General features: G+C 43.7%; 1 protein-coding gene and 1 long non-coding RNA gene across 2 annotated transcripts; both read left to right on the forward strand.

The window, feature by feature from the left end:
- Window positions 1–12845: 12845 nt before the first annotated feature.
- Window positions 12846–13623, forward strand: LOC118964449. Its single transcript, XR_005051488.1, has 2 exons — window positions 12846–13075; window positions 13495–13623. It is a non-coding gene; the product is annotated as an uncharacterized LOC118964449 (long non-coding RNA).
- Window positions 13624–15822: 2199 nt separating this feature from the next.
- On the forward strand, window positions 15823–21724 carry LOC110522329 (protein SOGA3). The gene is made up of 10 exons (XM_021600651.2): window positions 15823–16084; window positions 16487–17397; window positions 18381–18605; window positions 18741–18899; window positions 19000–19068; window positions 19186–19455; window positions 19661–20041; window positions 20170–20799; window positions 21204–21515; window positions 21708–21724. Exons 2-9 carry the CDS (start codon window positions 16597–16599, stop codon window positions 21312–21314), a joined length of 2646 nt encoding a protein of 881 aa, XP_021456326.2. The 5' UTR covers window positions 15823–16084; window positions 16487–16596; the 3' UTR covers window positions 21315–21515; window positions 21708–21724.
- Window positions 21725–21771: the final 47 nt, after the last annotated feature.

The raw sequence follows: 21771 nt of genomic DNA on the forward strand, positions 1-21771 counted from the left end.
GAGAAACCTGAAAATAGCTGTGCAGCGACGCTCCCCATCCAACCTGACAGAGCTTGAGAGGATCTTCAGTGAAGAATGGGAGAAACGCCCCAAATACAGATGCGCCAAGCTTGTAGCGTCATACCCAAGAAGACTCGAGGCTGTAATCACTGCCAAAGGTGCTTCAACAAAGCACTGAGTAAAGGGTCTGAATACTTATGTAATTGTGATATTTAAGTTTTTAATTTTTAATACATTTGCAAAAAATAAAATAAATAAAAAATATATATAAAAACCTGTATTTGCTTTGTCATTATGGGGTATTGTGTGTAGATTGATGAGGGGGGAAAACAATTAAATTCCTTTTAGAATAAGGCTGTAACATAACAAAATGTGGAAAAAGTCAAGGGGTCTGAATACTTTCTGAATGCATTGTACCTGGCATGTGTATGTATGTACAAGAGAGTGGAGGAAGTGCATGTTTAGTGCATGGTATTATAACTATAGGAGATTGGGTGGGTAATCATCTGTGCAAGTTGTTAGTGTATCATTATGAAGATTGGGTGGCTACCATACTGAACATGCAAGTTGGCTGACCAATACCTTTACTCCTAGACTGTTTATCTATTGTCTGTTGTCAAATTGGTCCTGTGCATTTATATGGTTATCTTTTTTTGCTGTTGTGGATCTTATGGGTTTTCTGCATAATTTTCCTCTCTTTTTTTGCTGTGCAATGTAGCTATGGTGCAACTGGGAAACATGTCTAACTCAAGATGGGGAAAATGATACCTCATCCCAAAGGGCTTTAAAAAAACAACAACAGTATATTCATTATTTTGTTTAAATAAAACACATACAGCTACTGGCTACAATGGAAATAAAGAGGATGCCAACACCCTCCTTGTTCTGTGTGTATGTTAGTGTATGTTAGTGTCTATGTTTCCCCATCAATGTGTATCTTCGTTTGCATGTTTTGTCTTTTATTTAGGACTTTTAAAAAATGAATACTTGAGCTAACCAATACCTCAAACCTTCAATATACTCTTTCCTAACCCTAAACCTGCTAAAAACCCTTCTTTCTCTACCGCCATCTACAGAAGCCTTTAGAAATCTCATTCTCAATGTTTGCAAAGGTCTGTGCATATCTTGCTCTGATGAGTAGGATTCCTCCACCTCTCCTCTCCTCTACCAGCCCACCCCACCCCCCTCTCCCTCTGTCCCCTGGGTCAAGCAGATTCCTGGGAGTAACGGGGAGGAAGAGAGGCCTGTGTCTCTGGGGCTTGGCCAGACAGCTCTATTGTAATCTGTGGGGAGGGGGGGGGGGGGGGTAAATTGGCTTTAGCTGTAAAAGAGCTTATGTCCACGTCACACAGCTAGTTAACCGAGGAATTCATGTCACTGTGGAAAAGAGGAGTCTTCTGTAATCTTCCATTGGGTCATTGACACTCACATATACAGTATGTACATACATGCATACTGGTATGAATATAGTACACTGAGTTCACAAAACATTAGGAACACCTGCTCTTTCCATGACATAGATTGACCAGGTGAATCTAGCTGAAAGCTGTGATCCCTTATTGATGTCACTTGTTAAATCCACTTCAATCAGTGTAGATTAAATAAGGATATTTAAGCCTTGAAACAACTGAGACATGGGTTGTGTACGTGTACCATTCAGAGGGGGAATGGGCAAGACAAAAAATGTAAGTGACTTGAACAGGGTATGGTAGTAGCTGCCAGGCGCTGCTGGGTTTTCCCGCTCAAGACTTTCCCATGTGTTTCAAGAGTGGTCCACCACCCAAAGGACATCCAGCCAACTTGACACAACTGTGGGAAGCATTGGAGTCAACATCGGCCAGCATCCCTGTGGAATGCTTGCAACACCGTGGGATGCAACTCAATATTAGGAAGGTGTTCCTAATGTTTTGTACACTCAGTGTAGATAAATATATATATATACAAACACTGAGAGAACAATATGCAACATTCACACATAGTAACACACACAACTCCACATACAGTATGCAACGCACACACAGACCGGCTGACACTCTCCTGTGCCAGGCAAACACGTTGTTTCCATGTGTTGGATGTGTTTGGTATTATTCCATTGATTACATTCCAGCCATTACAATGAGCCCGTCCTCCTATAGCTCCTATCACCAGCCTCCTCCACTATCGGCATTGGTTTTCTCTAGCATGTCCTCAATACACTGCCCCATCCTCTTACCTTCTCCATTATCACTGCCACATTTTACTGTCTTTATAAACTTACAAACTACACTGACTCACACCACTGCAACTTCACATGAACCCCTTCCCCCTCTAACTATATTTCCGGGATGGAGGAGAGGATGAAGTGATGAGTGTGTAGAGGCTAGAGGTGTTTGTCCTCCCAGGGGATACAGCGGGATCTATGCCGAGCTCTAAGAGGATTGCAGTAGGCCATGGCTTTCCATCAGGGTCACTTAACACAGGTCACCATAACCTGTACTGCACCTGGGCTCTTAGCACTGCTCTGAACTCACACTACCTCCTAACCACAGATCTAGGATCAGATTACCTACTCAATTCTAGCCTTCATTATTAGTAGGAGGAACAAAATATCTGACCCTGTATCAAATCAAATCAAAGTTTATTTGTCACGTGCTCCGAATACAACAGGTGTACACCTTACAGTGAAATGCTTACTTACAGGCCCTAACCAACAGTGCAATTTTTAAGTAAAAAATAGGTATTAGGAGAACAATGAATAAGTAAAGAAATAAAAAAAACAACAGTACAAAGACAGTGAATAATAACAGTAGCGAGGCTATAACAGTAGCGAGGCTATAACAGTAGCGATACAGGCACCGGTTAGTCGGGCTAATTGAGGTAGTATGTACATGTAGGTATGCATGTATATATGCATGTATACTATGCATATATAATAAACAGAGTAGCAGTAGCGTAAAAGAGGGGTTGGCGGGTGGTGGGTGGCAGGTGGCGGGACACAATGCAAGACAATCGTAAAGGGGGCACGACAAAGCCTATTCCCCCTCAGGAAACTAAAAAGATTTGGCATGGGTCCTCAGATCCTCAAAAGGTTCTACAGCTGCAACATCAAGAGCATCCTGACTGGTTGCATCACTGCCTGGTACGGCAACAGCTTGGCCTCCGACCGCAAGGCACTAAAGAGGGTAGTGCGTACGGTCCAGTACATCACTGGGGATAAACTGCCTGCCATCAAGGACCTCTACACCAGGCGGTGTCGGAGGAAGGCCCTAGAAATTGTCAAAGACCCCACCCACCCCAGTCATAAACTGTTCTCTCTACTACCGCATGGCAAGCAGTTACCTGGAGCGCCAAGTCTAGGACCAAAAGGCTTCTCAACAGCTTTTACCCCCAAGCCATAAGACTCCTGGCTACCCGGACTATTTGCATTGTGGGTGGGGCCTATTCCTGAGGGGGAATAGGCTTTGTCGTGCCCTCTTTACGACTCTCTTGGTGTGTTTAGACCGTTCTATTTCTTGGTGATGTGGACACCAAGGAACTTAAAGCTCTCAACCTGCTCCACTACAGCCATGTCGATGAGAATGGGGGCGTGCTCGGTCCTCCTTTTCCTGTAGTCCACAATCATCCCCTTAGTCTTGGTTACATTGAGGGATAGGTTGTTATTCTGGCACCACCCGGCCAGGTCTCTGACCTCCTCCCTATAGGCTGTCTCATCATTGTCAGTGATCAGGCCTACCACTGTTGTGTCATCTGCAAACTTAATGATGTGTTGGAGTCGTACCTTGCCACGCAGTTGTGGGTGAACAGGGAGTACAGGAGGGGACTGAACACGCACCCCTGAGGGGCTCCAGTGTTGAGGATCAGCGTGGCAGACGTGGCAGATTGCTACCTACCCTCACCAAGTCCAGGATCCAGTTGCAGAGGGAGGTGTTTAGTCCCAGGATCCTTAGATTAGTGATGAGCTTTGAGGGTACTATGGTGTTGATCGCTGAACTGTAGTCAATGAACAGCATTCTCACGTAGGTTTTCCTTTTGTCCAGGTGGGAAAGGGCAGTGTGGAGTGCAATAGAGATTGCATCATCTGTGGATCTGTTTGGGTGGTATGCAAATTGGAGTGGGTCTAGGGTTTCTGGGATAATGGTGTTGATGTGAGCCATTACCAGCCTTTCAAAGCAATTCATAGCTATGGACGTGAGTGCTACGGGTCTGTAGTCATTTAGGCAGGTTGCCTTTGTGTTCTTGGGCACAGGGACTATGATGGTCTGCTTGAAACATGTTGTTATTACAAACTCAATCAGGGACATGTTGAAAATGTCAATGTTTTTATAGTTGGGATATCGCGTTCAAAAGAAGGTTCAGACATCGCTGGAGGACGTCTTGCATTTGGAGGACATTGCATTTGGAGGACGTTGCATTTGGAGGACGTCTTGCATTTGGAGGACGTTGCATTTGCCATTTAATGCATATAAAGACAATACAAAAAAACAAGAGAATATTGTTTTACATTGAGGTTTAATTTCATTAAATCAAAGGCATATTTATGGTAGTGCTGGAGCACAATCCTTTGTACAACAAACATTCACACACCAACTATAGAAATGGGTTTATAATAGAAGACATATTCATCACAATTAGAACAAAATGTTGGTATTTGTCCAACATTTACACAAAACAGCAATTCAGAATAATATATATAGTTATATGCATCAATGTATGTACAGTAATCTTAAAGAATGGACTGTGAAATAAATAACAATTAAACAAGTCCAAACCACTTCCATCATTTGAAATAGATTTTCAGCTCCTACTTATTTCCTCCTTATTTCTGTGTATGTGTTTGTAAAGTCACTCCCTCTTCTACACCATCCATATCTACTTTTCAGTCTCATAAAAGGGAGAGCCTGTGCAGACGGTTGGAGGGATGCTGCTCTGAGGATTTTCTCTTTCCTCTGTTTTCTCCTTCCTCACTGCCTCCATCTGTTTTAAGGCCTCCAGCTCCCATTTAAACAAGGCAGCAGCAGCAAAATCCTCAAATGGCATCCTTGAATTGTTTAGACATTCTGCTGTGTAAGTGCAGGTGACAGGGGACGTGACTGGGACACTGACCATTTCACTCTCTGCAGTAACATAATGCCATAGCTGTGTGTCTCTAGGAGCTTCTCTGGGCTGGTGTTAAGAGCAGAGCAGATCCACATGCATCAGGATCTCTTCCGCCCGTGGTGCTTGGCCAGGAGCCCATCACTGGCAGCTGTAATGGGCTCTGTCCATCGGCCGTGGTGCAAGATGAAGAGGCAACCTCATCTCTTGATGGGCCCAGTGGAAAAGCTGTCAAGGGCAGCGGTAGTGTGGCTAGCAAAGGTGTACTTGGCAGATCTGAAACAGAGGGCCAATATAATTTTAATGACTAAGGCTTTCCTATACAGTAACCTATATTGTCACACCCTGATCTGTTTCACCTGTCTTTGTGCTTGTCTCCACCCCCCTTCAGGCGTCGCCCATCTTCCCCATTATCCCCAGTGTATTTATAACTGTGTTGTCTGTTTGTCTGATGCCAGTTCGTTTTGTTCGTCAAGCCTACCAGCGGTTTTCCCCTTGACTGTGTTTATACAAGTTAACATAAGAGAGTTTATTCCCTCAGAAATTGGTACACTGTACTTAAAACAATAATTACATTATAACTTGTGATAGAGTTTTAATACAGTTGAATCAGTTTATAGATTTTTTTTGTATTCAATTCTTTATTATAATAAAGTTTATTCCCTCAGTTCAAATAGTTTTACAGGAGGGGAGGGGCCCACAATGATTAACTAGTCTTACAGGAGAGGGGCCCCACTGTGATCAACTAGTTTTACAGGAGAGGAGGGGCCCCACTGTGATCAACAAGTTTTACAGGAGAGGAGGGCCCCACTGTGATCAACTAGTTTTACAGGAGAGGAGGGGCCCCACTGTGATCAACTAGTTTTACAGGAGAGGAGGGGCCCCACTGTGATCAACTAGTTTTACAGGAGAGGAGGGGCCCCACTGTGATCAACAAGTTTTACAGGAGAGGAGGGCCCCACTGTGATCAACTAGTTTTACAGGAGAGGAGGGGCCCCACTCTGGTCAACTGAGTGCCTCTTCAGAGCAAGGCATATATGTCCTGTGAAATGTAATGTCAATACAAGCAAAATCTGAAGATAAACACATAAAATGGAATGTTCCACTTTCAATATTCTACCTCAGCATTGACATGCTTCATGATCAACACCTATTTATTAATTACTTCATGCATCAAACCTAAATAGTTGTTTTAGGTCTGTTTAGTGTAAACAGTTTGATATGTGAATGTAAATACATTGCTTTTTATTTTCTTGAATTGATCTTAAACAGAGGCCCAATATAATTGACTAAGCCTTTCCTATACAGTAACCTATATTGTCACACCCTGATCTGTTTCACCTGTCTTTGTGCTTGTCTCCACCCCCCTCCAGGTGTCGCCATCTACCCCATTATCCCCATTGTATTTATAACTGTATTATCTGTTTGTCTGTTGCCAGTTCGTTTTGTTTGTCAAGCCTACCAGCAGTTTTCCCCTTGCTCCTGTCTTTGTCTAGTTCCTGTTTTCTAGTTTTCCCGCTTTTGAACCATTGTGTGTGTGTGTGTGTGTGTGTGTGTGTGTGTGTGTGTGTGTGTGTGTGTGTGTGTGTGTGTGTGTGTGTGTGTGTGTGTGATATAATTTGAATTACCTGTATCCAGCAGAAACTCTTCATAGCAATCCTCTTTTGTTGTGGCAGGAGCTGGTGCCAAAGGGGAGCCTGTAGGGAGGACCACTGTTAGAGCTGGGCCTGCACTGCTGGGGCCGGATCGGTCTCAGCAGAGAGTAGAGCCAAAATGTAATTCATGTCGTTCCTCTCCTGAAATAGGGGCACAATTACCTTAATGCCGTTTGGAACAACTTCAACATTTGATGTGTAAGAAAATGAACGTCTAATTCTGAAGTGAGATGTCCAAGCACGGCCGCAGGTAGCGAAGAGGCGCTGCGTGACTTTGGGGTGGGAGCCGGGTATAAACTCAGCAACAAAAAACAAACATCCTCTCAACTGTCAACTGTGTTTATTTTCAGCAAACTTAACATGTGTAAATATTTGTATGAATATAACAAGATTCAACAACTGAGATATAAACTGACACGTGACTAAGAGACACGTGACTAACAGAAATGGAATGATGTGTCCCTGAACAAAGGGGGGGTCAAAATCAAAAGTCAATATCTGGTGTGGCCACAGCTGCATTAAGTACTGCAGTGCATCTCCTCCTCATGGACTGCACCAGATTTGCCAGTTCTTGCTGTGAGATGTTACCCCTCTCTTTCACCAAGGAACCTGCAAGTTCCTGGATATTTCTGTGGGGAATAGCCCAAGCCCTCACCCTCCGATCCAACAGGTCCCAGACATGCTCAATGGGATTGAGATCCGGGCTTTTCGCTTGCCATGGCAGGACACTGACATTCCTGTCTTGTAGGAAATCACACACAGAATGAGCAGTATGGCTGGTGGCATTGTCGTGCTGGAGGGTCATGTCAGGATGAGCCTGCAGGAAGGGTACCAAATGAGGGAGGAGGATGTTTTCCCTGTAACACACAGCATTGGGATTGCCTGCAATGACAACAAGCTCAGTCTGATGATGCTGTGACACACCGCCCCAGACCATGACGGACCCTCCACCTCCAAATCAATCCCGCTCCAGAGTACAGGCCTCGGTGTAACGCTCATTCCTTCGACGATAAACGCGAATCCGACCATCACCCCTGGTGAGACAAAACCACGACTTGTCAGAGAAGATCACTTTTTGCCAGTCCTGTCGGGTCCAGTGACAGTGGGTTTGTGCCCATAGGTGACATTGTTGCCGGTGATGTCTGATGAGGACCTGCCTTACAACAAGCCTACAAACCTTCAGTCCAGCCTCTCTCAGCCTATTGCGGACAGTCTGAGCACTGATGGAGGGATTGTGCGTTCCTGGTGTAACTCGGGCAGTTGTTGTTGCCACCCTGTACCTGTCCTGCAGGTGTGATAATCGGATGTACTGATCCTGTGCAGGTGTAGTTACACGTGGTCTGCCACTGTGAGGAGGATCAGCTGTCCGTCCTGTCTCCCTGTAGCACTGTCTTAGGCGTCTCACAGTACGGACATTGCAATTTATTGCCCTTGCCAAGTCTGCAGTCCTCATGCCTCCTTGCAGCATGCCTAAGGCACGTTCACGCAGATGAGTAGGGACCCTGGGCATCTTTGTTTTGGTGTTTTTTAGAGTCAGTAGAAAGACCTCTTTAGTGTCCTAAGTTTTGATAACTGTGACCTTAATTGCCTATCGTCTGTAAGCTGTTAGTGTCTTAACAACCGTTCCACAGGTGCATGTTCATTCATTGTTTATGGTTCATTGAACAAGCATGGGAAACAGTGTTTAAACCCTTTACAACAAAGATCTGTGAAGTTATTTGTATTTTTACAAATTATTTTTGAAAGACAGGGTCATAAAAAAGGGACGCTTCTTTTTTTGCTGAGTTTAATAAAGCTGAACTTTCCTTAACTTTTCCTATTCATTCTCAATGGTAAGTCTTATCACAACATATGTAATATATTTATGTCAACTGCTTGGTTTTGTGGCTCTGTTCCACTCCACATAGGCCACTGTAGAAAGGGCAATTTAAGTATGTCTATACTATAACATTAGCTACGTCACGGAGCAAGCAGCGAACAACCATCACTGTAGACACAAATCTCAGTTATTTAATGTTAGTTATTGCAGACCGATCTGGCATTTCTCCATCTGGAAATTACTAACAACACAACTGCAATAATTTTCATAAATTTTTGTCCAAGATACAGTAGGTAGCTAAGAAGCTAACTGGCTAGCATCTTTTCTTTCATTTATGTCCAAGATACAGCAGTTAGCTACGAAGCTAACTGGCTAGCATCTTTTAATTTTTTTCTGCGTCTGACGAATGTTCTTTTTTGTGATCCGAACACCTCAAACTGAGATTTGTTTGTCCATAAAAAAAAATTAAAATCTTCCTCTGTCCAGTGTCTGTGTTCTTTTTCCCATCTTAATATTTTATTTTTATTGGCCAGTCCGAGATATGGATTTGTCTTTGCAACTCTGCCTAGAAGGCCAGTACACCGGAGTCTCCTCTTCTCTGTTGACGTAGACACTGGTGTTTTGTGGGTACTATTTAATAAAGCTGCCAGTTGAGGACTTGTGAGGCGTCTGTTTCTCAAACTACACACTCTAATGTACTTGCCCTCTTGATCAGTTGTGCACCGGGGCCTCCCACTCCTATTTCTATTCTGCTTATTGCCAGGGCTATTGCCAGGGCTTCTTAAAGAAAAACAAACAGGTCTGTGAGAGCCGGAATTCTTACGGGTTGGTAGGTGATCAAATACTAATGTCATGCAATAAAATGCAAATTAATTACTTCAAAATCATACAATGTGATTTTCTGGATTTTTGTTTTAGATTCCGTCTCTCACAGTTGAAGTGCACCTATGATAAAAATTACAGACCTCTACATGCTTTCTAAGTAGGAAAACCTGCAAAATCGGCAGTGTATCAAATACTTGTTCTCTCCACTGTACCTAACTAATCACACAGAATTACATATACACAGAATGAATCATACATTGATGGACCTTATTATGTCATAAAGAAAACGTCCCTGGTGGACGGAACAGATACGACGGCTGGTTACACAAAGATAGGGTGTTGGGTTTGAGTGAAAGAGCGGGAAGACTGAGTAACAAAGGGAGAAGCTGTGCTATCATAAATACAGAATCTTATGCTTTCTAAATAAACGCCCATTTGAAAAAGGAAAATGAAATAAATATTTACTCTGAGCTGCACTTCGATCGGTTGGTCGTAGATGGGAGGCCGGGTTGTCCTTTGAAGAATGTCTGATGGTAGAATGGATATTGGTAGTACCGTTGTCTTGCGGTAGAACACATACTCTGTCCATCCTCTCCTAGCCCACGTCTACAGTTGCTGCGCTAACGCGACGGCTAGGAGGTATCACTTCTTTAGTGAATAAGGGTTCAAATTCATACCAAGTTGACATGCTATATGCTCATGCTATATTCTGGCTGGTATAGTCGAAATTTATCCTTCCAGCGTGTAGGTCGTCACCTTCACATTGAAATTAGATGTTGATTTCGTTAGATTCTTGCTGAGGTTGGCTTAGTTCTGAAGGTGGTCTTTGTCCTTTCAACGTGGGGACCTCAAGTCCACACGTCCTTGGAACAGGTTATTATCTGAGCCCTTTTAACGTAGGATCGTCGCCCTAATGTCCTCGGAACAGAAAGTTACATTTTTGTCAAGGGCTTTATGTATGTCTACTACAGAACCAATGTCTGTTCACTTGGGCGGGGCCTCTGAGTGAGCAGAGTGGTGTTCTTCTGACAAACCGTTCTCTCATTAAGAAGCTAAAAATTTAATTTAATCTTTTCAAAAATAGTTTCATATTTAAATACTTAAATTGCACAACAATTCCATGTGAATCTGATAACTAGAATGTGTAGATTTTCCAAGATACAGTTTATGTCGTCCTATCATCAGTAATCATGTCTCAGACGCCAACTGAACTGACATCATTTTCATTAAGTCCCAACGCATATTTTCAACTGGTTGGATTACCGAAATATGGTTCCTTTTCCCATATTTTGATGTCACCAGACTCTCTATGTTAACAAAGGGATTTCCAATAGTCACATTGGTAGAGTAGAGAGAGGAAAAAGGGGAAAGGTATTTATGGGGGTCATAAACCTCCCCCACTCAGGCCAACGTCATGACAGTACGTACACACATGCAATGTAACCTAAATTGTTCAACTCAAATTTGATTTGATTTGAATGATGACTAAGCCCTAGAGGTTTTGTAACTGCAATACAGATCTGAATGTTTGATATCCATTTTACTATACACTGTTGATAGTAGCTGAAGCCAAAGCTCATCACTGAATGTCCTACTACAAGGACTCGATCAGGATGACAAACGTCTGTGTCATATGAACACAAACACACCAGGGATTACGGCATGACCACTCAGTTCACTCTCCGCTCACTTACAGTCAGTAATTGAGCAAAAAATGTTTTGGTTTGTCAGTCAGCTGTTCAGAGCGCTCATAGTTTCTTTTTTGTTTAATTCAGTCACTAAATGCATATTATGAGCTTTTCCCAACTGCTCAGTGTACTCACCCTGGTAATCCCTGGTGTGTGTACTCACATAGTTTAGATTTATGATTATTTTCATTTAACTCGCAATTTTTAAGGTTAGGGTTAAGTTCAGGCTTTAACTCCAAATGATTAAGGTTGGGCATGACCTCTGACTGGTTAAGGTTTGGGATAGACTCAATACAAAAAGATCAAAACCAACTTTCTATCATTGGATTCGAACATGCAACCATTAGGATCAGGCAGATGCTAAGTGTTTAACACTACAAGCTCTCACAGTCTAACTTTAGGCATTAACTCTGAATGGTTAAGGTAATGGTTAAGGTTTCCACTTCATCTCCCAACATTCTCAGACATGAATGGACATTGAATACTGACTTGTATCACAGGGTGACCTGGCTGGTATAACATGATTTTTGAATGACGACTTCCATCTCTGTACCCCACACACATACAATTATCTGTAAGGTTTCAAACACCGATTCAACCACAAAGACCAGGGAGGTTTTCCATTGCCTCGCAAAGAAGGGTACTTATTGGTAGATGGGTAAACATATTTCCAATTGGGTGCCGCCCTAAGGGACTCCCGAACACGGCCGGTTGTGATACAGCCCGGGATCGAACCAGGGTCTGTAGCACCTCTAGCACTGAGATGCAGTGTCTTAGACCGCTGCGACACTCGGGAGCACCTATTAATTACACTTTGGATGGTGTATCAAAACACCCAGTCACTACAAAGATACTGGTGTCTTTCGTAACTCAGTTGCGGAGAGGAAGGAAACCGCTCAGTGATTTAACCATGAGACCAATGGTGACTTAAAACAGTTTCAGAGTTTAATGGCTGTGATAGGAGAAAACTGAGGATGAATCAACAACATTGTAGTTACTCCACAAAACTAACCTAAATGACAGAGTGAAAAAAAGGGCGAAGCCTGTACGTAATACAAATATTCCAAAACATGCATCCTGTTTGCAATAACGCACTAATGTAAAACCACACACAAAAAATAACTTTATGTCCTGAATACAACACGTTATGTTTGGGGTACAACCCATCACTGAGTACTACTCTTCATATTTTCAACCATGATGGTGGCTGCATCACGTTATGGGTATGCTTGTCATCTGCAAGGACTAGGGAATTTTACAGGATAAAAATAAATGGCATAAAGCTAAGCACAGACAAAATCCTAGCGGAAAACCTGGATCTGTTTGCTTTCCAACAGACACTGGGAGACAAATTCACCTTTCAGCAGGACAATAACCTGAAACACAAGGCCACAATATACACTGAAATTGCTTACCAAGATGATGTTGAATATTCCTGAGTGACCTAGTTCCATTTTTGACTTAAATCGGCTTGAAAATCTATGGAAAGACTTGAAAGTGGCTGTCCAGCAATGATCAAAAACCAACTTGACAGAGCTTGAAGAATTTTCAAAACACGTCAATGGAAGCCCATATGGATTTGGCTTCCCACCAATCACATCAAAAGCAAAACGTTATTGACAGAAATGTTTTATTATTGCATCTTGTTGTCCTCTGGTGGCTAGCTAGCTAGCTAAAATTGGCCCTTTCCTAAATTAGCCATGGATGGATATAGGAATTTGGACTTGTGATTTTACTTAATTCTCTGTACTGGCCAATGATTATAACGGTGATTGTGCTGCCATCCTGTTAGAAGGTAACAGATTATTTTATTACAATGGTTCAATTGGATTTTCATTGTGTGCAATGGTGTTATTTGCCCCCTAGTGGATGTTTCTGGTACTTAGAAAGACTACGCAAACAGGAAGTAGAGAATTTGTTCTGCACGCATAGAAGCAGCTACAAACAACGCTACGGTGCAGGTCTTTCAATGTAGTTATTTCTTGTCACGCTTCAGCCTTGGAAAATATTTGTTTGTAAGTTCAATTCAAGCATTTAGCTAATGATTATAATATTGTTATTGATAGAGTTGCTTACATATCAATGTTGGTTGCATTTACTCACAAATTGCAATGCCTTTCATGTATGTCGTTAGCTGTATTACTTTGCTCGTGCGTCATGCAAACGAATTGTAAAATATACAATACTGTAGTTTTGTTACTGTTCCTAGTGTAATATGCTTTGTTATTCTACATAAATGGTTGTACATTATTAGAGTAATGAAAGGAGCCAATTACCATATGAGTAACAATTAGCTATATGGTTTGGCATCATGCCAGATGCATGGTACCTTAGCGCGTGCTTTGTATTTATGCAACTTCAAATGTATAATGTACAGCTACAGTGTTTCGGTGTGAATTGAATACTAAAGTATATTCTTTTCTGTATTTTGCAGTTTCACAACATAAACGTTTTCAATATATTCATTCAAGAAAAGTCACGCCTTGGGAGTTTTATTGAAGACTTAGTTGTTAGCTATCTGTCTAGTTTTGCATGGGAACGCAACTCAAGGGCAGAATAGTGATTCTAATCCAACCATAAATCCAAACATTGTGCCCCCGGCTTGAGAGGATGGAAGTTCAATATGTAGCTAGATGTAGTAGGCTAATGTTAACTATACGGCTCATTTTTGCCCATGAAAGAAAGTTAGGCTAGCGAGCAAGCATTTTTGACAGGTGGCCTAGGACAACAAAAACTAAAAGAGTGTACTGTATGACAGTCATAGACGTTTCATCAACATGAAAGAGAGGAGGATGGCATTGGCATTTCTCTACAAGTAGGGTGACTCAACATGTTTCTTTCTACTTGCACAATGCACGCATGCACACACACACAAACACATATGTAGGAAACATTAATTTGGTTGACCATGCTGTAGGTCATGTAACTGTTTATGACATTCAATTTGCTTTGTGGACTTCACCTGACAGAGGTTGCTCTCCGGTTTTGTGATGAAACAAAGGTGTGGTTGAATTTATTCTGCCACTGTGCATTCGTATTGTCTGCTTTAAGCCCAGGGAGCGAATGATGGGGGAGCCAGTGGGGGACTCAGCTCCCCCCCTGAATTAGAAATTAGCTCCCTTAGATGCAATAAAGGTTCAACATAAATAATGCTAATTTAACCATTCTTCCATTTGTTTAAAATGCATGGGTAAAAATGTTTTACAGAGGTAAATATGAAAATAAAAGCTTTCAAAATAAACAAACACCCCCACCTCTCTGTCATGGTTTAAACCATTTATTTCTACTTTGCTGCACAAAACGTCTCCCTGTCAACGAATGGTAGGCCTACTGTAGAATTCTATAGCTGGCTATACAGCTGCGCTGTCCACTCAGTAGTGCTGAATTTCGGCCTCAGCTGAGCTCCTTTAAACGCATCTATTTCTATTTGTACTTCCTAATTTTCACCATTTGTTTCCTATGAGTCCTTGATAAAAAAAAATTGCTGTGCCTTTATTTCAATGCATTAGATTTAGGCTATCTGTGATTTATCATTGTTTGCTTTTGTCAGTCAGCTGTTCAGAGCGCTGAAAGTTTTTTTCAGGTAAGCTGGGTATTGGTGTTCTCCGTGCCGTCCGGAGTATTATTTTTATTTTCTGGATCAACTGGTGATGGTCGGCAAAATCACTATACAACTAGCCTACAGCTAGACACCAATGTGCATCCAATCCATCCAACAAGTAGGCTATACGTTAATGACAGTAGGCCTATAGTTGACTCTTTCGGTTAGAAGCAATCGAATTTGCAATGGCATATGTTTACATTATTTGGGATTTGTGTGCCCATAAGCACTGTTTTCACGGCGAAACATTAGAAAATGTTACATAGGCCTACACTTACAGTGCATTTCCCGAGATTCCAGATTTTGGAGTGGAGAACATCCACAGGTAACCTACTTTTTAAAGTGATTTGTTTGACAATCATTTGAAAACATCCTTATTGGTTGTGTTCATGCCACATTAAAACAGTAGCCCAATTGATTTTTAATGCTAAATTACATCTTTATTATTAGGCCCCCTAAAAAATTGTGTATGAGCATGCGCCCAAGAGACCCCACCCACCTCACACTGCTTAGGCCAATATGTAGCGGTGGAAAGGCATATGAACTCAGAGTTTATAGAGCAAACCATGCAATTATCACAACACATAGGCTGTAATATGGAATGCCTGCCTGCCTGCCTGCCTGCCTGCCTGCCCGCCCGCCCTCCCTCCCTCCCTCCCTCCCTCATTATATCTGAGTTAGTTGATACAGTCAGTTGGTGGTACCTTGTCTACACAGCACAGATGAGCCCTTTATGATGGTGCTGATAGATGGGTGGAGACCACCCTCCCATGGCCACCACAAATCATTGCATGCAAAATATGGGTTCTTGAACTTCTAGTAGTACTAGGCCTACTGGTTTCCTTTTCTCAATCTTTGTATTTGATTGGTCAGAGAGTATGCTGTTCCCCGGTCAGAAGATTGTAGAGATTTGGAAAAATAATTAATTTGAAAACAAAACAATAACTATAGCCTAATCATTGTGTGGATGTTTTTCAAGTTGTGTGGATGTAGTGTAGTGGTGCTCCGGAGTGGCGCAGTTGTCTAAGGCACTGCATCTCAAGAGGAGTCACTGCAATCCCTGGTTTGAATCCAGGCTGCATCACATCCGGTTGTGATTGGGAGTCCCATAGAGCAGCGCACAATTGGCCCAGCTTCATCCGGGTTTGGCCAGGGTAGGCCATCATTGTAAATAAGAAATTGTTCTTAACTGACTTGCCTAGTTAAATATGTATATATTTTAAGACAGTAAGTAAAGGCTACAATGGGTCCTTTACAATGGGCCTGGAGAAAGATATTCAAATGTTTGTTTTCTGGTTTGACGTTAAAATCACCCGTCATGAATACTGTGTGGCTAGTCGTGCCCCTGCAGTGCCTGGTGGTACCTTGTGTCAGCGTCTCTCCAGCCCACTAGCGCTGGGCTGAAACTGCACTGTCTCTTGCGGTAAGAAGCCTAAATAAAATAACACGTTTTTGGTACGACATTTTACAGAAAATGCATGGAAATTTGTGTTTGTAGCCTAATTTATTAACGAATGTTTATTTTTTATTGAACAAAAGTTACCGCACTTTACAAAACTCACTATAGAAGTAGAAACCCATGTAATTGTATATCTTGTATCACTATATCCAGAATAATAGCCTCCTTATCCAGTCTATAAGTTAGATTCTATTGACCTTGTTTTTTTAAGTCAAAACTACTATTGCAATGTCACTCTGCAGACGTCATATCTCATTTGCAGCATAGGCTACGAGATTTAGTTCATTTCACCCAGACTTTCTATTTATAGTAGGCCTATAAATTGTGGAACCGGTTGACCATCATATTTCATTGTATCTTTTTCAGTTTATCTAAAGGATAATAGGCCATATCAATACTTATATTAAGGTTTTATTATTTCCATAAATAATAATAAAATCATACTTTGAGATGGGCGAGTGGAAAAGTCAGGACTGATGGATGACACGATGAACTCTGCCGCAAGCGGCGCTGCGGATTTTCCAGTGGCAGCATCAGACAATAGCACAGCGAGGCTGCATCGGGCTCCCTCGCCGACCAAAAGCCAGGAATGCGCCCCAAAACCGGCCCAGAAATCCTCCAGTAGATCCAAAAATATAGTTTCCAAAGGAGGATCGAGGAATAAGGTGGGAAACGAGGGGCTTAGGACCGCTGTCGTGAGGGAGAAGGAGATCGAGAAATGCGACGTGGAAGCTTTTCACTCGGATGGTGCTGAAACCGATGCTGTCAATTGCAATGCAAAGAAGGCGGATGCTAGCAGAGAGGAAGGTACGGAGGAGATATTTCACCAGCCGATAGATTCTCAAACCCGTCGTTCCTCGTTACGTTTATCCTGCCTCAAAGGCGAGTCTTCCCAACATATTGGGTCATACCGGCCAGACGGCTCCAGCACCGCGGGTTCGGTGAAAGGGAAAGCGAAGAAGCGGGGAGGGGAGGCAGTGACAGCATCAGCAGGCTGCCGCAGGAATAGAAGCGGGGAATACGTGGGCTGCGTGCCGGGCCTTGGTCTGTGGAGCGGTGGTTGCTTGCAGACTGAACTCATCCACTTCCACCTACATAAGAAACTGAAGAGAAGCGGCAGTAAGATGCACACCAAGGCAGAAAGGGCTCCGGGCGCGGAGGCCTCGGCCGAGACGGAACCGGCTACAGAGGCCATAGATGCGGAGCCCGTGACACAGCAAGACGAGGGCCCGGAGGACGAGCTGGAAAGACTGGTGGATGAGAATGAAGATCTCAAGGTTTGGCGTCACTGACGTACAATTCATTATGTTCAATGTATGCAAACACACTGTTGGTATGGACCACTTTTTGTTTGATAAGATTAATTGTGAAATCAGGCCTATTGCCCAAAGTTTGGCACTGACATAGCCCTATGCTCATATAATGCATTTAATGCATGCTTAATGAACTATTATACATAGTAGGCCTAAGTGAAAAGGTAGACTTATTTCGTGTTTGATGATAACACTGCAACTGAGTTAGTATTGCTGACGTTATACCAGGCATATTCCCCAAGGTTTATCATTAGGCCTATACTGGAAAACTGTATGTTGATACAATGAAGCAAGCATCTTTTTTTAGCCCACAAGTAGTCTAACTGGACAGTTATTATTCTTTCCATAGCATTACAAAGAACTGATGTAGAAATGTGTCTACTTCCCTTTGGTTTGTTATTGATGCTTGCGAAAGCTATATGATTTAGGTAGGCCTATAGCTTACAGAGCCAAACCCTTCCTCCCTATTCAGAACAATAAAAAGCACCATCCTGTGTTTAGCCTACTTCTAATCATTGATTGACATACAGATGTAGGATCTTAATTTGAGCCGGTTTGCTACAGCAGGAAAATAATTCTGCAGCAACAGGAAATGTGAATTGTTATGTGGATTATAATTAATGGACCTTTTTGTATGGGTTGATACATTTTACATAAGGCATAATCAAGTCTGACATTTCAAAGTGGAAATGACAAACTTTAGAAGCCTTTTTAAACCTCAAAAACAGGACAGTTCTCCAGCAACAAGATGATCAAATTAAGATCCTACATCTGTAATGATGACCCTATTGATCAGTTCAGATTGGTTTGTCCCTATCCAATTACATCATGTTCTGAGGACCGAAACACTCAACACCAATAACACTAAAGCGTGAGCCCCACGTACCCTGTAGGCTACTACTACCCTGTAGTGCCTGACTGACTGATCACTCCTATTGATGTCCCAGACGGAGATCGAGGAGATGAGGACGGAGATGGACGAGATGCGTGACACTTTCTACGAGGAGGACACGTGCCAGCTGCAGGAAATGAGGCGTGAACTGGAGCGAGCCAATAAGAACTGCCGGATCCTCCAGTACCGGCTGAGGAAGGCTGAGAGGAAGAAGCTGCGCTATGCCCAGACGGGAGAGATCGACGAGGAACTACTGAGGAGCCTGGAGCAGGACCTGAAGGTAGGGAGGGAGGGAGGGAGGGTACGTAGGCTTGATATTTAAACTCATTTATTTAGTTAGTTGATGCGCTGTCCACTCACCTAGTGGTTGATTCAATCAACTTTTAATCAATGTCCCTGATTCTGTCTAATGCAGGTAGCGAAGGATGTGTCTGTGAGGCTCCACCATGAGCTGGAGAATGTGGAGGAGAAACGTACAAAGACAGAGGACGAGAATGAGAAACTGAGGCAGAAACTGATTGAGGTGGAGGTGACCAAACAGGCCCTTCAGAATGAGCTGGACAAAGTCAAGGAGGTAAGAGCACACACCCACAGTACACTATATCATCTATATAGCACATATATTGCTATAATACATATTACATAGGGTTATTCTGTTATTCAATTCCTAACAGTCACAGAAGAGAAGAGGAAGCAAGGAGGTTCAACGGTCTGACAAGAAGTCTGCCCAGACCCCAACAGAGGTGTGGCCTCAAAATGAACTGGTTTTATCCTAGAAATAAATAAAAAGTGATTTTGTTGCAAACACCAGCGAGAGTTGTCTGTACATCTGAAATCTTCCTTCCACTTCCCCCTCTCAGGACCACAATGAGGACCTCAAGTGCCAGCTGGCTTTCATCAAGGAGGAGGCCGTGTTGATGAGGAAGAAGACAGCTAAGATCGACAAGGAAAAGGACCGGCTGGAGGCGGAGCTACAGAAGTACCGCTCCTTCTACGGGGATCTAGACAGCCCCCACCCCAAGGGTGAGGCCGGGGGACCCCCCAGCACCCGTGAGTCCGAGCTGAAGCTGCGTCTGCGTCTGGTGGAGGAGGAGGCTAACATCCTAGGGAGAAAGATTGTGGAGCTGGAGGTGAGAGAGACAGGATGTGATGCAGAGGGTTTGATGTAGGTTGTATGATGTATGTCATCAAAGAGACCAGGAAATAAGTTTGCACTTGGGAACACAACTATTCCAAGCATTTCTGTTAGTTCGGTTCAGAAGCTGCTTTCAGAGGGAGGATGCTAGTGATTCATAACATAACTGATCAAATGTTTTTCATGTCATGTGTTTCCAGGTGGAGAACCGGGGACTGAGGGCCGAGCTGGACGACCTCAGGGGAGAAGGGGAGGGAGAAGGGGGGTCCGGTGGCGGGGCTGTAGGCAGGGTAGGGGTGGGCCGGGGCCATGGGGAGGCCATGACAGAGCTGAGGCAGCAGCTGCAGCTGGTGGAGGACGAGGCAGAGTTACTGAGGAGGAACCTGGCAGACGCTGAGGATCACAACAAGAGGGTGATGGGAGAACTCAACAAGCTCAGGTTTAAGGCTGGGACCCACGAGGGAGGAGCGAGGCATGGAGGAGGGGTGGCAGGAGGAGGAGGACTAAGCACAGAGAAGGCAGATGCACTGCAGGAAGAACTGAAGACCGCCCGGCTACAGATTAATGATCTCAGTGGGAAGGTGGGATGGTTTTCCCCCTTTATTTCTGTGACATAACATACATTGAAAGTATGGTATATGTTAAGCAAAAAATACATGGTCATAAACATAGCATGCCTCCTTCATCCTGTCCTCTTCTCTCTCCCCAGGTGATGCAGCTGCAGTATGAGAACCGTGTTCTGCTCTCCAACATGCAGCGCTACGACCTGGCCTCCCACCTGGCCCTGAGGGGGTGCACAAGCCCCCGGGACAGCGATGCAGACAGTGACGCGGGTGGGACCGGCCCAACCGTGCAGCGCGAGAGTGATGATGACTCCTCCTCCTCCCGCATCCTGCCCCCGCACCGCAAACGCGAGGGCCCAGTGGGCGGGGAAAGTGACTCAGATGAGGTGCGGAACCAAACCCGCTGCCTCACACCCACCCGAGGTCTCTACACACCGCCCCCAGAGGTCGCCGCCCGCTTCCTGCCCCGCAGCCCACGGGATCGCCAGCAGATGATCGACATCCGGGTGGAGGCGGAGCGTCTTGGCAGGACCATCGACCGGTTAATTGCCGACACAGCAACCATCATCGCAGAAGCGCGGGTGTACGTTTCCAATGGTGACCTGTACGGGCGAGGCAGCGGGGGTGAGGAGGAGGATGAGGGGGGTAGGATCAGGGAGCATGAGCTGCTGTACAGGATCAATGCCCAGATGAAGGCCTTCAGGAAGGAGCTACAGGGCTTCATAGACAGACTGGAGGTGCCCAAACCTGAGGACAGGGAGGAGGAACCACTTTCGGTAAGTGTGTGTGTGTGTGTGTGTGTGTCTGTTCATAACCCAGAAAAGACCAGACATGTTAGCCTTCTATCCATTTCTTATTGATACAGGCTGGGTCTCTGTATTTGAGGTGTAGAATGAGGTCCAGCTTTAGCAGCATGTGGTTCTGTGTAAGTCTAAGCAGCCGTGCTGTAATCGTATTGTAGACTATTACTCTGTGTGTGTGTGTGTGTGTTTTAATTAAAGAGACATACGACCTGGCCATAAGCCACTTTCAGATATGGTTTGGCTGTATCACCACAGTCTCTTCTCTTGTCCCTGACCATTGAATATTCTGCTGAATCTATTTTCCTTCTTTCTCTGACCCTATTTTCCCTCTCGTTTCTCCTCCGTTGACACTCACGTTCTGTTCTTCCTCTGCCCAGATGTTTCAGCCCATAATTTTACTCATCCTCATACTAGTCTTATTCTCCTCCCTCTCCTATGCCACCATCTTTAAACTTGTCTTTCTGTTTACCCTTTTCTTCGTCCTGTGATCCCGCCTCAATAGCATAGCCACATCCTTTGTTTGTTTGTTTCTGTTGATTTTTACATTGGTTGTCAAGGTCAATGCACAGGAGCCTCCCTATTCAAGCACAGGCCACAGTCACATAACTGGATTTACAGTATGCTTATGTTCAACACTGGAGAGTACATTACCCACTACCCACCACTTCCTTCATCACCCCCAAGTAAAGGTGAGTTAGCTAATGACACCTGTTTTGCCTAATTCCAAAATCAAACCCATTAGCCATGAAGGTAGGCCACCACATCAGGTAGCCTAGTAGATATGAATTTTAAACAAACATAATAGTGACAATGCAGCTGAATGGTGTTTGCCCCTAACAACATCTTATTTTGTAACAGATTGTGACAGTGCTGTGTTGTAGTCTTTTTCAGATTTAGCCTATAGGTCTACATTAATCAACGATTATGCTGCTTTTACCTCAAAAA

Source organism: Oncorhynchus mykiss, chromosome 4, assembly GCF_013265735.2.
Source record: "Oncorhynchus mykiss isolate Arlee chromosome 4, USDA_OmykA_1.1, whole genome shotgun sequence".
In the NCBI taxonomy this organism is placed as follows: domain Eukaryota; kingdom Metazoa; phylum Chordata; class Actinopteri; order Salmoniformes; family Salmonidae; genus Oncorhynchus; species Oncorhynchus mykiss.

What these genes read in the sequence shown, in the direction of transcription:
- LOC110522329 (XM_021600651.2), top strand. Translation starts at nt 16,597, where the DNA reads ATGGATGACACGATGAACTCTGCCGCAAGCGGCGCTGCGGATTTTCCA. An exon ending in ATGAGAATGAAGATCTCAAG is followed by an intron (nt 17,398 to 18,380) that starts GTTTGGCGTCAC and finishes TTGATGTCCCAG; the next exon opens with ACGGAGATCGAGGAGATGAG. An exon ending in GCCTGGAGCAGGACCTGAAG is followed by an intron (nt 18,606 to 18,740) that starts GTAGGGAGGGAG and finishes TGTCTAATGCAG; the next exon opens with GTAGCGAAGGATGTGTCTGT.